The sequence below is a fragment of the Sphaeramia orbicularis genome, chromosome 1, assembly GCF_902148855.1.
Source record: "Sphaeramia orbicularis chromosome 1, fSphaOr1.1, whole genome shotgun sequence".
Lineage (NCBI taxonomy): Eukaryota > Metazoa > Chordata > Actinopteri > Kurtiformes > Apogonidae > Sphaeramia > Sphaeramia orbicularis.
The window spans coordinates 18,616,624-18,633,566 of NC_043957.1; the positions used below are offsets into that span (position 1 = coordinate 18,616,624).

At 36.5% G+C, this 16,943-nt stretch overlaps 1 protein-coding gene across 1 annotated transcript in view; it reads right to left on the minus strand.

Moving 5' to 3' along the window:
• LOC115413292 (MICAL-like protein 2) overlaps positions 1 to 16,943 on the minus strand; it is a 40,758-nt gene that overhangs the window by 20,755 nt on the left and 3,060 nt on the right. The window contains exons 2-6 of the mRNA XM_030126075.1: positions 10,187 to 10,235; positions 6,849 to 6,990; positions 6,579 to 6,766; positions 5,566 to 5,693; positions 4,775 to 5,476 (exon numbers count right to left, since the gene is read on the minus strand). Coding sequence (XP_029981935.1) covers positions 4,775 to 5,476; positions 5,566 to 5,693; positions 6,579 to 6,766; positions 6,849 to 6,990; positions 10,187 to 10,235 — 1,209 coding nt within the window. The remainder of the gene's footprint in view (positions 1 to 4,774; positions 5,477 to 5,565; positions 5,694 to 6,578; positions 6,767 to 6,848; positions 6,991 to 10,186; positions 10,236 to 16,943) is intronic.

A 16,943-nucleotide genomic window follows, 5' to 3' on the forward strand; every position in this document is an offset into this window, starting at 1 on the left:
GGTGAAGTTATTTGAGTTATATTAAATTCTTAAGTTCTTTGGGTGGAAAAGTATAATGAGATTTTTTATTACCATTATCAAAGAAAAACATCAAGGTGTGGGGGACAATTGTTGGAGGTCATGTGGTTCAACTATAGCCAATCATCACCATGTATTCTGGAGCTGCCCCAATATAATATTTTTTTGGCCAGAAATTCATAAGAGTTTAGAAACTATTTTTCATACCAATGTATCATTTGAATTTTTGACAATGTACTTGGGGGTGGGAATGAATGTTCAAACTGAAGAAGACAAATACCTAATGAGAATATTACTGGTCGGAAGGATGAGGGCCCTGACCAGGAAATGGTTAAAATCAGATGCTCCAACATTGGATGATTGGTATAAAATTATATATGATATTTATTTTATGGAAAGACTAACGTTCTCATTAAAAATGCAAATGGAAAAGTTTTTGAGACTGTGGGCTAAATGGATTAGATACATTAGACCCAGGAGACCAGATTTGCTATAACTTAGTGAAATATGTGGATTGTATTGTGTGTGGATCTTTAAGGATGGATGAATGGAAATGACAGCCATTGTTCAACTGTTCAGTAGTATATAAACTTGTTTAAAATATGGTGGAAAATGTAAGGGAGAGCAGGGGTTGGAAGATCATCACTGTTGAAACATGTCTTGTGTTTTTTTTTCTAGTGTGTATCACAGAGATCTTGTAAAATGCTGGACTATGTATGACCTCCCTGATAAAAATAAAATTATTTAAAAAAAAAAAAAAAAATCTTAAGTTCAGTCACTTTTAAGTTGATTTAATTTTGATGACAAACAGCCGCTACAACAATCTACATTATCCTTCTTTAAAAAGCATGTGAAAAGGACTTGAATTAGAGGAAAATTTCAACTCTCATACATTTTCCTTGTATTGTTTCCCAAACTTTACGCATAAGATCCTATTTAAATAAGCTGCTTCTTTTTCTTATTTTATATTTATGCTCGTACTTGGTTTAGTTTCTGTTATTTTATGACTGCTCAATTTTTATGGGACAGGTATTTGCATAAACTAAACCTCTCTTTTTATGAGCTGTTGGCTTTGTAGGACTTTGCAGAAATGTTAATACCACAGTGCTTTTTCTCATGCGGACATGTTCTACTGAAACTGACGTTTTACAAATGTACTGATGATCCTATGATCAGCGCCGCCCAATGTCTAACTCAAACACCCCAGATAACTTTTACCTTTATTACAGACTGATAGTGCTGTAGGTAGGTGCCACACCCAGAACTAATAAAATGTGGAGAGAGATCTGAATACACAAGGCTTGGGTTCAGGTAATATTCCCACAGGTTTATGAAAGATGTGTTAGGGAAACGTAGGACTGTATTAATATTAGTTAATGGTTTGCGTGTTTAGTTTCTTGTCAGGCTTTTAGATGCATCCGCTGTTGATCTCTGTAAAAACGTGTCATTCCGTCCATTGATCATTTTCTCATCTGGGTCTGCAAAGATAGCAATAATTGGTGGAACTGAGTCGACTAATGTTACTTTCTTTGCAGCTTGGACATTTCCCAGACACATTTAAACAAAATACAGTGAAACAGTTTACGAAAACATAACTTAAGACCTACCATATCAAATTTAATACCTTTTGAAGACTTTAAGGTATTAAATGCAGATTTGTAAATTCAAGACTTTTAAGACTTTTTAAGACCCCGTGGGAACCCTGTCTATCAATTTTTTGTCTTCATGTATAAATAAGTTTATTTAACTCATGATCTTCTCAGCAAATTATTTTTAACTTTCCTTCAGACATTCACAATTATTCCACAAGACACTGTCAGGACTTTCACCTTCTTGTGCTGCTGGACTTCTATTAATCAATATTCACTGAAATATCAAGGACAGTCCTCTTTAATCAGCATCTACAATATTCTTATTTAAAAGCATCCGAAAACAACTCGCATTAACTCTCATACATTTTCCTTGTATCGTTTCCCAACTTTTATACATAAAATCCTATTCATATAAGCTACTTTTTTGTTTCTTATGCTATATTTATGCTTGTTTTTGGTTTAGTTTTTGTTATTTTATGAATGCTCAACATTTATAGGACAGGTATTTGCATAAACTAAACCCCTCTTACACATATAACTTTTTTGTATTTTTATTCATGTGTAACAAAGTGAACTGAAGAAACAGCATGAAACTGATTGAGATTTAAGGATAATGGACACATGTGACTGAGTTTATGCTTTGACGGTGCAGTCATACATGTTGTTTGTGTTATTGTTGCTCTCTCTGGTCAGTTTGTGGGCTAGAATTATGCAAGTCCCAAGGAAGTAGAGCTGCACAATATTGGAAAAAACTGACACTGCAATCTTTTTTAACCTTGCGATATATATTGCGATATGAAAAAATACTCGGGAGGATATAATAGCTGTGTGGTGCCAACGTAAATGGTCAAACATATTAGTTGTGTTACCTTTCATTGTGTCAACACGTGCAAGAAACTGTCTCCACAGAACATGTGTGTCAATATCATCTTTCCTATAGCTGAAATAATTCCAGATAACTGATGTTGCTTTTCTTTTTGGCACCAAGTCTTTGTTTTTGGTGATTTTGTCTTGTTTGTTGCTCATTTTTTAATGTTATCATTTTCATTTCATTTTATTTATTTATTTAGACAGGGACAATGCACAATATACATTAACCATAAAAAGGAGAGATGTAGTGTGCCAGGTTCTAGCACTAGTGCTAATTTCCACCTGTAGTCCCTGGGCAGGCTCATGTTATCATTAAAAAATAGGACCAATGGCCCTGTAGTTTACCGGCCAAATTAAAAGCTTTGGGAAATGTATCCAGATGCCATTTATTATCACCCAGTTCTGTGTATTTATTATATTACAGAAATTGCCCATGTTTTGGTCATATTCCAATCAGATCTGTAAAAAATTCAAATTGCAACTTGATATCATTGATACTTACTGATTTATTGCATCAATCCACTTCCTCTTATAATGGGGAAATTTTTCAAAGTCGCACCAAATCCAGAATCAGATCCGGATCGAAATAATTTCAATACCTTGTGTTGACATCATCATAAAGAAGCTATATACCAAGTTTGAAGTCAATCAGAACTGTAGTTTCGGAGAAAAAGATGATTAAAATTTTTTCCCCGTAACAGCCCATGTTAAATTTTCCGTAAGTTCCCAGATCCAGAAGAAGATCCTGATCAGCATGTGGCCATTATGTTTTGGTCATCTCCCCATCAGGGCTGGACTGTAGAAATTTACACTGGATATCATTTATATTTACTGAGTTATTGCATCGATCCACTTCCTATCTCTTATAATGGGGAAATTTTTCAAAGTGGCACCAAATCCAGAATCAGACCCGGATCCAAAAAATTTCACTAACTTTTGTTGACATCATCATGAAGAAGCTGTATAGCAAGCTGAAGTCAATCGGAATTGTAGTTTCGGAGAAGAAGACGATTGAAATTTTTGTAACGGACAACAGACGACGACAGACGCCGCATGACAACAATAGCTTACAGCCTGTCAGCCAGTAAGCTAAAAACACACATTAATAAAAACTAAAACATTAAAAAAACAGTAAAAAATGCATTTCTATAACTCCATCTGTAAAAAATATTCATTCACATCCAACCATTCACTCCTACTGCACTCATACACTCTGAGCATGTTTACATTACATTATGTCTACAGGTTTGGTTTGACAGTAGCTGTTTTTTCACTATGCGGGAGAATGTGTGATAGTTTGTAATTGTAATCAGCGACTCACTCCACGTGCAGGGGCGTGGTCTGCTTCGGCAAACTGATTAAGAACGATTGTGATTGGTGGATCGCTGTGTGCGGTGTGTGCCAGGTACCCAGGTTGAAATTCGATAAGAACATGTTGAGTTCATTTGCATTTACACTGCAGGACCTGCGATGTGACTACTGCACACGTACATCGCAATGCCAATGCTCAAACGATATATTGTACAGCTCTGCATGAAAGTTAAAATATATACTGACAGTCAATAGAAACTTTGAGCTAGAAATGTCTGCATATTTCTACTTGTAGGGGGGTTGTAATTATTCATTGTGGATTTATTGATGACCTAGTGCTCAGGTAGTTGAGATAATGATGAGTTGACATGTTGTCACGGTTCACTGCACATGGGTTGGTCTCTTTGCAAAAGTGGACCAAATACACATTGAGCAATACTCAGTGGGTATCTGCACAATTTGAGGATTGGTTTTGAAGGCCTATATAAAGGCCCAAAAAAGGCCACCATTGTTAGTCCAGTGAACGGCATCATGCCACGTCTATCACGTGAACAACGTCTCCGGGTACTGGGTATGGTGGAGGCCAGTTTGAGCTCCAGTGATATAGCCAGGCCTATGTATGGGCTGTTCCCAACCCACAATCAGAAACCTGGTTGAACGCCACAACACCACAGGCTCTGCTGACCATAGACCACGTCCAGGGAGAGAGAGAGTGACAACTTCTGACCAGGACCACTACTATTGTGACTTTGTGTTTGGCAGGTACCATTTTCTTTTGTTAAGTTTTTTGTTTTAAAACTATTCTTAAAACTTTAGATTTTTGTTTCTGTATGCCAATATCCTAAATAAATGATTGATATGAAAAAAAAAATTCCAGTTTAGGGTTTCAAAATAAAAGTTATGTCGAAAAATATGGTCTCAAAGTTTTCATTGACTGTGAGTGTATGTACAAGAAACAAAGACTAGTGTTTGTGTTCACTTACTTGTCAGATTTTTTTGCGGCTACAGTCGTCCATGTTGGTTTGTTTGTGTTGTTGTTGTTGTTCTCCTCGGTCAGTTTCTTGGAGATGAATGCTGCCGCTGCTGCTTTTGTCCTGCTGCTGTCATTCACCTTCCCTGAATCTCCACCTACATTGGCCGCTTTACTCGTATTCGTTTCCCTCCCACCGACGTTTACAACCACAGTCACAGCCTGACCCACTGTGGCCTCCTGGTCCTGACGGGCCACGTTCAGCCCTCTGTTCATGTCCAGGTTCTTGGTAGATGTTTTAGTCTCTTCATTACTGACTGGGTTGTCTGACTGGAAGAACTTGAGCTTGGACTGGAGTGTTTTAGCTGCGGTAGTGGATGTCTGAGGGGCAGGAGATGGCACGGTGACAGAAGTGGTTGTAGTGAAAGTGGAAACGGTAGTTTGTGAGGCCGAGGGTTTGGAGACAAAAGCTGTCTGACTGTCTTTAGCGGGTGAGGAGAAGCTTGAGGTGGGCTGGGGAGGAGACAGCGAGCTGGAGAAGGTGGAAGGAGTCTTCGGTTTTTCTTTCAGCCACGTTGGTCCCAGTCTGGGTGCAGGGGTGGGGGTAGGGGTGCTGGTTTTACTCGACTCAGAAGAAGAAGACGTGAATCTGGTAAAAGGTGTGTTTCTGGGTAAATCCTGGAGTGGTGCGTTTGTGTTTGTAGGCGACAGTGACCTGGAAAGTACAAAGTACAAAACACATTAAGTACATGGACAGTTACAGATTTATTCAATGCTTCAGCCAATCATTTCAGAGGTCCTTACTTTGCACAGTTTCTGTGATAGAGCTTCCCGTCCACTAGATATCGCTGCACCAGGTGAACATGCTTGTTACAGGACACACATTTGTTACTCAGAGTGCCCGTTTGTTGAGGTCTTTCATCTGGAATGTCCTACAAGAGAAGAACTTTGAGGTTGAAAAGTATTTGGCCTGTGACGTAACCCAGACCGTAAAAATCTTATGACTGGGAATAATCAGAGAATTTCAATAATTGGATCCGACGCATTTACATGCACTTCAGAAATGCGATAATTGATTAAACCTGGGTTAAATGTTTCAGTCCATTATGGGATTTCTTTCAGTGTATGTACATACCTCGTGACAGTAGAATCAATTTTCCTATTAATTTTTTATGCTCACTTTTGACTTCATCACTTCTGTTTTTTATGATTTCTTTTTTTTTGTTTTTTGGGTTTTTTTTTACACATATGCAGATGTAAAATAACATAATAAATCCAATTAACAGGTATACATGCACGAAAACATTTGAGAACCAGGGATAAATGCAGGCGTGTTAATCTGATTTATCACAGATTCCTGCTGTTATCTGATAAAGTATAAGAGGGAGAGCGGAAAAAGTTCTCAGACAAATTCTACAGCAATTCTACAAGGACGGAATCTACCGAAGGAAACAGATTGCAGAAGTGTTTAGACTCTAATGGAGCTTATGTAGAAAAATTATTTTGTTATTTTGATAAATAAACTTTATTACATTTATCTTTTGACTCTCCCTTGTATGAGATTATGCTGTTTACATGAGCTTTGAGGTTGAAAAGTAAATAATAGGATTACTCCAGAAATAGAATAATAATTGAATTTTCAGTGTGCATGTAAACGGGCCCAGGTGGATTCGCTGCATTTTGCATTTTTGAGTGAAAAATGTAGTACTGTATTTAATTTAGTGACCATGTAGATTTTCATAAAGGCTCAGAGATTTTACAGATTTTACACTTTCTGTAGATAACATTTTCAGCAGCATGACAGGGTGCAGTTTTACCCGTTTTGTGTTTCTGTTTTGTTTTGGGGAAGGGGGAGGCCTGGTAGTTTTGGAGGCTGGAGGGGGGCTGTTCTCTCTGGCCGGCTTGGACGCGGGGAAAACCTTGGCCGACACCGGCTGGTTCTTCTTCCCCGATGGTTGATCTGTTGGACCATCAGCTGGGCGCTTTATACCCCCCATACCTCCAACTGCAAACAGCCCATAAACACAGACAGGTTACAGGAGAAAGGCAGAGTTAAAGACTGAACACTGATCCACACTGATACTCACTGGGCGAGCGTCCATGGAAGTAGTTATAGTACTGCGAGACGTAAGTGAGGATACTGAGGCGATCCGGGACCTTAAGAGCCACCATGTCCTCTGCATCCAACAGCGCTGGAATTCCCAACTCTTCCTCTGCGACCCTGAATGCCTGAAAAGAACATCGAATACAACAGTGGAAGCTCAGGAGCAGGTTTCACCTCGATAGAACCGTCCACGTCTCAGATCTAACAACAAACACAGACCTACAAGATGTTGTTTTAACAGACTTTATGGACAAACACAATGTAAACGTGTTAGTCTGACTTGTAAGACAGAAGACTGTGAGGGGAAATTTACACTTTATTACTGTATTGTCATATTTCCTTCAAGGTTCTTTTAACAATTCTTGTACTTAAAAACCCATTACACTTCTTTTACAACTTCAGAAATGATAAACATCAAACAAAAAAACCTTGTAGCTTACATTTAAGGCAATAAATTATATTGTGATAAGCTCAAGTGGGCTGGACCAGTAAAATTATAACATAATAACGTATAAGTAATGTCAACTCCAAACTTTCCACTTTGGTTTAGAGTGAAAACAGTAAAATTACACTATGAAAGTGTTTATATCTACAAACTGTCCTTTAAAAAAAGAAAAAAAAAAAAAAAAAAAAAAATCAGATTTTTCATATTAATCACATTTTTAAAAGAAGAATAAGTGCAATTTTAACAATATTCTGCCTCAGTTTTATCATTTACACATGTGCATTACAACTGCATATCACAGTGGATGTACAAAGACATAAAACATTTAGTAACGAGCAGAATATTGTTAAAATTGTACATACTTCTCTTAAGCCATGGTTGTTCATGTTATTCCCTTTTTTTGTGAAAGGACGGTTTGCAAATGTATACAGTTTCATGTAATTTTCCTTTTTTTTTTACACCAAAACACAGGGGGAAAAAATGGTGTTATTATTTATAGGTCATCATGATAGTATCTTACTGGTCTGATAAGTAATGAGCAGAATATTGTTAAAATTGTACATACTTCTCTTAAGCCATGGTTGTTCATGTTATTCCCTTTTTTTGTGAAAGGACGGTTTGAAACAGAAAAAAAATGGTGTTGTCATTATTTATAGGTCATCCTGATAGTATTTTACTGGTCTGATCCACTTCTGTTCGAATCAGTGTATGTGTGGCCCCTGAACTAAAAGGATTCGACATCCTTGATTGTTAATATCTTCATTTTTGCATTTCACAAATTCATCTCATGGACCACATTGAACCCTGTGGTGGGCTCGTTTTGGCCTGCGGGTCTTATATTTGACACCCCTGCTTTAACATGATAACAGGGGCCAGGGATTGAGCTGCCAACCCTCTGGTTCGAGGCCAAGTAAACTCAGTCATGACAGAAACCAGAGTTTACTGAGAGCCAAACAAGACCAAGACCAAACACAGGGCAAGACCAGAAGTGAGACAAGACCAAGACCAGATGATCTGTTGCCCTGAAACACTACCCAACACGTTCCCGTCATATGTTTCACAAAAAAAGCCTAAAACGTGACGTTCTTTCCACTGAAGAAAGTGTTGTTTGTAGTAACAACATAGCTTTACTATAAACTGGATTCTGAAACACAATTTTGTTATTTCTTAAGCTGCAACAACATCTACACAGTTCCAGATTCACTCATTCAACATACTGTATGCTACATTCATAAATACTGATATATGCACTGGTGAGTTATCGATGACATTCATCTGCACAAGTAGACAAAGGCTCAAATATTATCCTGCACAGGAAATTTGCCTGAGTAAAATTTACTCAAATTAATTTTTTTTTATTCTACTCAGATGACATTTGGTCCCTCTCTAAAAAGAGTAATAGTTACTCTTTGGGTAGAGCTCTCCAAACTCACTATAGAGTCACATTTACTCAATATAGAGCCAAATTAACTCTTTTTGAGGAAAATACTTTTGACTTTGGAAAAAATGCTCAGTAATTTTTCCTGTGTGTGTTCCTGTGCAAGAACAAGGATGAGTGGTGCCAGACACAACAAACCCCGCCCCTTGCACGTATTGTAGCTTGTTTTGGCATCGATCCAGCTGATGTCATCGTGTCTATGCATGTGCTGATGTCAGCATAGACATAGACAGCATAGACAAATTCCAGCCATTATAAGTAAATGGGGGGAAAAAAAAGATTTAAAAAATTTGTTAAAAAAAATTTGAACTTTGACCTACTGTTCCCAAAATGGAGTCACATTTATTCTGAGTCACTGGCAATCTCTAAACCCAATTTGGTATGAATTCAACCAATAGTTTTGCTGCTAAAGTGTTAACAAACAAACAAACCAAAAACAATACTCCTTGCCTCCCCTTTGGGAAGTGGGGTAAAAAACATTTTCCAATCAGTACTCCTTTTCAAGCACAGTCATCTCCCTGTATTACAATGCACATAGCAATGAAGTTACTACAACATCATTTTTTCCCCCACTATTGCGCAGCCCTTCCCTAGAATTCCTGAACTCCACTCAGTGAGCGATTCTACGGAAACAGAAAAATGAACAAGCAGAGGCACATCAGAAGCTGAGGCATAAATTCACCACAGTTATCAGATCATCAAGGTGATCATAACAGCACTGTTTACTTTTACTTTTCCCCCTTTCCACTATCGTTTTATTCATCAGCCTGTTCCTTCAGCTTTGTTGTAATAAAGGAAACTGTTAGAAAATGTCACCTTTTGTTAAATCTGTAGACTCAAAGTAAGAAAACAGATAATGAAAAGCAAAAATGAAAGTAAAAAATGCAACGCAGCAGCCAAGGTCAAACTCCACAACCTGAACCACTCTGTGCTTGTCAGCTACACTTTCTCATTTATAAAGAACTATTAGCCAACATGAAGAGGCTGTGATGCAACATCCTGAGTGGGAACACATGCAGAGGACATGCAGATCCACAGCTCACAATGCATTCTGATTAATGAGCCTGTGGATTATTTTTGGATGTAAAACTTTAGTCTTTAGAGTGCACGTATTCCATGACCATTACTTCAAAACCCAATAATTGGCTTGGTTTTTATACATCACTGCTTTTTTTTTTTTTTAGAGCAGACCAAAAAGTGTCCATAACATTCAGGAAGTTGGAACAAGTGCTTCATTAAGTGGTTACATAATTGTACTTTTCTTGGCCAGTTTCTTGGGTTCCAGCTTTTTCCTTGTGTATACATCAGTTTCTCTTTCTGTATTTCTGCTCATGTTGAAAAGTTCATTCATTTCAATTTTCGTCTTATAAAAAATATCAGCCTCAGTCTGAAAATATTACAAGCTCTAAACAGAAAATGCAGAATAAATGGGTCTTACCAGTTTGTTGTTCTCATAGACATCTTCCTTCTTCAGGGAATCAAAATTGCTGCAAGAGAAGAGGAAAAACAGGTGTGGAATTTAGTACAGGGTCAAAACACGGTATTCAAAATCTCTCTAACGGGACATTTTACAGACAATTTGACAGATTAGTGTTGCTAAAAAACCCACATTTCTACTTTTAAATTAATTTTTGCTTTAGGCAGATCACATGGGATTATCTAAAACAAGGAGCTACTTTATATTGAAATAAATGTTGGAATGGCAATCAATTAAAGTTCACTCTCTGATGGTACATTACTGTGTTTTGACTCTAAAGTACTTTACCCAACTCCAAAATGAGGTACTTGTGTTTCACTTGAGTATTTATATTTTGTGCACTTTTATATTTCTACTCCACTACATCTCAAAAGACCAATATTCAACATCTGTCTGTCAGGTTACATTGCAGGTAACAGTTGTTTAACAAGATTCACTGTTGAAAATTCACCTTCTCAGACTCAATACAACCTTGAAATGTTAGAGATACAAAGTAGACTGACGCCACAAACATATGATGGTCTTATCAAACATGATGCATTTCCAGATAAAACTTCCAACAGAACTTCAACTTTAAAAATAAAAAAATAAAACACAGCATATGCACGAATGCAGCTGTAAAATTAATCCAAAAAAACCCCCCAACATATATGATAGTAAAACACTGGACAATTTTACATTGACTGGAAATGAATGGGTTGAGCTGAAGAAGAGAGAGGGATGACACTGGAACTCTCTGCAAACACAGACCACATGGACGAGCAGTATAATAATAAACACTATCAAGTAATTTCAGCCATTTAATATATGTGAATACACACAGAGGTGTTGGAATGTCAAAATCACACTCCATGATCCTCTCACATATCGGGTACTGCATCACAAGTCGGTCCCTAACAGGTATAAATATAATCAAAATAACACAATCACTTTGCAAAAAAAATCTTAAAAGTCCCTGATGTAAAACCACTTTCATTCCATCACTGCAACATTTTAGTTAAGTATAATTTTACATTTTTTAAATATGCATGTTTTATTTCCATGGTGCTACATGGACTTTTCCCAGTGATATCAGAATGAGGGTCTCCTCTAGAGGACGCTGTGAGGTCCCAACAAGAAGAATCACTTTAGGACAAAATACACTTTCCATAAATAGAACTTAATACTGGAAGTCAACCACTCATAATAAGAGAAGAGAATGCACCACATATCCCAACTTCAAAACCCAAAAAGTGGCTAAAAGCAAGCCAGTCTTGTGATCATTTTTATCTTTTATCCTTTTAATGTGTTGGATTTTCTTGTGTTGTTCTATTTGTATGTTTAAGTCCAGGCTGAAAAAAGCTCTGTTCAACTGTGCATATAACAAGTGAAAGGGTTCTATCTGCACCCTTCTCTTTTACTTTATTTTAATTCATTATTATTTATGTTTAATTGATTATGTTTTAATTGTAATTGTGTGTTTTTAACCTGTCTTTTTTTCCATTTTTGGAAATCACTGTGAATTGCACTTTGTATGAATTGTGCATACAAATAAATCTGCCTTGCCTCTATGTTTTAATTGTGATGTTTTCTGTTACCTGCTTAGGGACGACGGATGCAAATTAGCATTTTCACTATAATTCGGCATATTTGGCCTACATATGTTCAGTATGTTCAATACAGACATTCAATAATGTGTATGGTCCTTATCAAACAAACTAAAAAATAAATACATTGAATAAAGTTGTAGAATGTAAAAATCCACTAATTATGGCTAGCCTCACTAACTCACACCCTCTATAATTCACTACGTATGAATGCTAACATCAGCTAATGAAGTTAAGTTTCACAGGTTTCTGAAATTGTATACTGGTAAACTTCATGTCAGGTTCCTGTGATAGTCATATTAATTTAACTGGTCAGACACAAATAGCCTACAGCAAAAAAAATAAGTCTAATTCAATAAATAAGAGCTCAGATTGTCTAACTTCACAGCTAAGCTAACGCTAGTGAAGCATAAACAGCATGGCAGACACTGGCCGTTTCTCAATAACAAGAAACGCAGAGTACGGTGTTGCTAACTTGGTGAGTACGGTCTTGGTAAGAACGGTTCCAGAGAACGGACTACTCTCTGTAATTGGAACAGCTGGTACTTGTGAACTTTCCTCCCTGTCTCCGCTGTATTTCTATCATCTGCTCCATAATGTATTTCCCTCAAATCACCACAGTGTCACTGGATTTGATTTCAGTACATTTATACTATTTACATGTCATTTATACATTTTGTATATTTTTCAAAACTGTAATACATTTTGTTGAATCCCATATCATGATAATAAAGATGTGTTTCTCACTATTCTGCGTCTCGCGCATGTTCTAACATTACATCATCTCATTATAGTCATCTAGTCAAAAAACATTCCTGAACTAGAAAAACACCCCCCCTCCCCCATCACCACCAAAATTTTAATCATTTGTTCCTTGTGCCAGTATCAGCATTTCCTGAAAATTTCCTCAAAATCCATCCATAACTTTTTGAGTTATCTTGCTAACAAACAAACAAACAAACAAACAAACAAACAAACAAACAAACAAACAAACAAACAGACAAACCCCAATGAAAACACAACCTCCATTGTCCTTGGTGGAGGTAATTAAGGTATCACAGAAGCCACCCCAGTATTTGAGAATATTACAAAGTGCATCTTGGGATATTTTGCCAGCCAAGTCCACACAAGTCACCAACCAGTGCATCCTTGTTTGAAGCTAGCAGACAAGAACATCCGGGTATTCCAATGTGTTCTTGGTTTATGCGAACTTTCAAATGGAGCAGTATTTGGGCCACGAATGATTACGTTCCACAAAAACGGAAGAACAGACAAGAATGCGAATGGACTCTATGCACAGCCCCACTACTTCCTGAACTTCAGGTGGGTCCTTTATTTCCTATCGTTCATTACACTGGTCAACAACAAATTTATGGTTTAAGTTTTTTGAGCTGATTTAGGATCATTTTGGTGTGCTGAATCCAAAAATCACATTAATTTTACTCAATCAGGTCAACTTTCTGAACTATGCTACATATTGGCTTTTTAACATTTTTGCTTACATTTATGGCATTTTCACATCATATGATACAAAATTCTTTCATATTTCTTGCAATAAACGAGTTCTGAAGATTTTACTTTTGCCAATTTATGATTAATGGTTTTTTTAATATTACAGGTGAATGAAATGGCTTCGACTAGAAGATCTTGCAAAAATAAGCCTGACGTATTCTGCTACATCTGCGGTGAATACACCATTGTACCTAACAGGAATCAAGTGATCAAATGATTTTTTTTTCTCTTAAAACCTATTTTGGGTGAGAACTATATAAAAAAAATCAACTGATAAAGTCACAAAAATGTAATGAATTTTGTGAGAAGATCAAATTTTTCAAAATCAAATTAGCAAAAAAACCTGACCTGATTGAGAAAAACAGATGTCATTTTTGGATTTAGCGGTGCAAAATGGTCCTAATTCAGTTGAAAAAACCTGGACAACTTGCAAAAAACATTTTTTTGTAACCCAGTGTTATTGGACACACTGATTAATCCAGGTGTGTCTGCTGCTTCTTGTTGTTACTACTGATTAATTAGACATATCTGGATTAATCAGTGTGTCCAATAATGAAAGACAGGAAATAAAGGACCCATCTGAAGTTCAGGAAGTAGTGGGGCTGTGCATAGAGTCCATTCAGAAATGGCCACTGACAGCTCTCACCTGTCAATCACAGTGACCACGCCTTTTAATTATGCATAACTTTTTAGCCTAGGCCGATAAAATCCCACCCCCTGTACAGTTATCACAGAGTGGGAAATTAACTCTAGAGACCGAAACCATGTTTGTTCAAGCTGTAACATGTGGGTCAATAAGGAAGGACTTGTTTCTGAATCCAGCCTCAAGTGGACATTTGTGGAACTGCAGTTTTTTCATATTATAGCGCTAAGTTAATTTCTTAGCTCTTGTAGTTGCAGCTTAGAACCCACCCACCACTAGACAGACAAAATTAACAAAGGAAGTCCAATCTGAGCTACTCTACAAACAGAGTCTATGCCACTGGTTCCCAACCTTTTTTTGGCTCATGACCCCATTTTAACATCTCAAATTTCTGGTGACCCCAGACATTCAAAACGGAGACTTTTTTTTTTTTTTTTTGCAAAAATTAATTTGTTTTTGATCATGTAATAGTTTGCTATACTATGTTGCAAATAAACATTCATTTTAGATGACATTTAGTCTATATAATCTATATTATTATGGACAGAGGCAGAAAAGCCAGGTGTAGATGGCTGTGAAAAAGTGAGAATTTTTTTTCCTTGGTCAGGATATGTACAGTCAGTCCAGCTTGGATTTACAAGGCTGACAATTAATACTGAACAAACCATAACTCAAACTATGAACTATGAAAGAGCTGCAGCATCTGAAACCGACCACAATGAACATTTGACAGATAAACAGTACCACAGTGCTTCAGTTTCAGCTTCACAGTTTGTCATGTCTGTTATGTATTGGGATTGTCTCGCTCAACGTACCATATATTTTTTATTATTAGTTTTTTTGTTTTGTTTTGTTTTTATTATCAGTTACTAGAAATTTCAGGCGACCCCATTTGAATTCCAGGTGACCCCACGGTTGAAAAACACTGGTCTATGCAGTCGACCCATTACACTGGTCAACAACAAATTTATTGTTTAAGTTTTTTGAGCTGATTTAGGATAATTTTGGTGTGCTGAATCCAAAAATCACATTAATTTTACTCAATCAGGTCAACTTTCTGAACTATGCTACATATTGGCTTTTTAACATTTTTGTTTACATTTATGGGCATTTTCACATCATATGATACAAAATTCTTTCATATTTCTTGCAATAAATGAGTTCTGAAGATTTTACTTTTGCCAATTTATGATTAATGTTTTTTTTAATATTACAGGTGAATGAAATGGCTTCGACTAGAAGATCTTGCAAAAATAAGCCTGACGTATTCTGCTACATCTGCGGTGAATACACCATTGTACCTAACAGGAATCAAGTCACAAGTTTCATAAAGTGCGCTTACCAATCTTATTTTGGTATTAATTATTATATTTTGTGAGAAGATCAGACTTTTCAAAATCAAATTAGCAAAAAAAACCTGACCTGATTGAGAAAAACAGATGTCATTTTTGGATTTAACGGTGCAAAATGGTCCTAATTCAGTTGAAAAAACCTAGACAACTTGCAAAAAACATTTTTTTGTAACCCGGTGTTATCATTGTGGACATAAATAACTGCAAAATAACAAAAACACAACCTATACTCCATGCTAATTATACACCAATAAAAACATAAACATACCATTAATTCCATATTTGCAATTATATCCCCTATATCTTACACACTGAACTTTAAAGTAATGGATCTGAATTTTTTTTTTTTTTTTACACCACTGGAGAAAAATGAGTAAACAAAAACACTTGTGACCTAACTTCCCTCCCGCATTCATTTGTTTCTAGTCAGATGGAACATGTGTTATTTAGTCATGCACAGGCCCTTTCCTTCTGCATATGTCATGACAGCGACAGCGTGACTGATCACATCATTCCACGGCTGCTGTGGTGAAGTAAGCCAGTGTGTAATTCAACATCAACAGGAAGTTCATTTTGCTGTACATTCAACACAGACATCAAAGCATTATACTAAAGTAGAACTAAGCCTTTAACTCATATTCAGCACTTTAGTCCATGGAAACAGAAGTGTATCACCGTGCCAAGGTGGTTGTGGGTAAAAACTGAAATGAAAGTGAGGGGAGCAGCTACATCCTCTTAAAATGAAACTACTTATATGTCATCTATGGAAAACCAGGCATTTCTATGTGAAACTGACCAAAGTTTCAACAGATGAGGGACTCAGGTTTTTAACGCAACAAAAAAAAATCCACCTAAAAGAGCGGACAGATTTTATTCAGACTACACTGTGCCAAAACACTTTTTCATATCTGTCAGTTGCAGATATAAAGTATTATCCCATGATAGATGAGGAAAAAAAAAAACCTACTGGAAAGAGAGAACAAAGGAGCTGAATGGCAACAGAATTAAATTCCAGTCATTTTATTCAAGCTCAAGTCAGTTGGAATCACTTTAAATAACCGATAGAAATGTTTTAGTTATTTATCACACATGGAGCCCAGACATCATCTACTTTCTGTTTAACATCATTTTAATCCAATACTTGAGGACTAAACAGGCACAAACTTTAGCATTTTAGAGAATTTGAGGACGTGAAACCTCAGATAAATCAATAAGAATGTACTGTACAACATTAAAACTACCCAAAAACCCTCACTTTAACTTGAGATAATACTTCTTTATAACATTTCCAGTCAAAGCTGTGTTTATGCATCTACAAATCTGACAATAAAATTTACATTGATGCTCTAATTCTCCACGTCTGCATCACTTACCGCAGGGATTCTCAAACTTTTTCGCACCAAGGACCACTTTATTACACCTATTTAAGCTATGTATATTTCTTTTAACTATCATATCGATAATATATTGTCTAGTACACGTACAAATTGCTGTTCTTTTCCCGATATTTTTTTTATTATACCTGAATAGAGCAACTGTAACATACAATTTCCCCCTGGAATGAATAAAGTATTCAGATTCTGATAAAGACTGAACATTAGTCCTAAAACTGAATAAGATGTTAT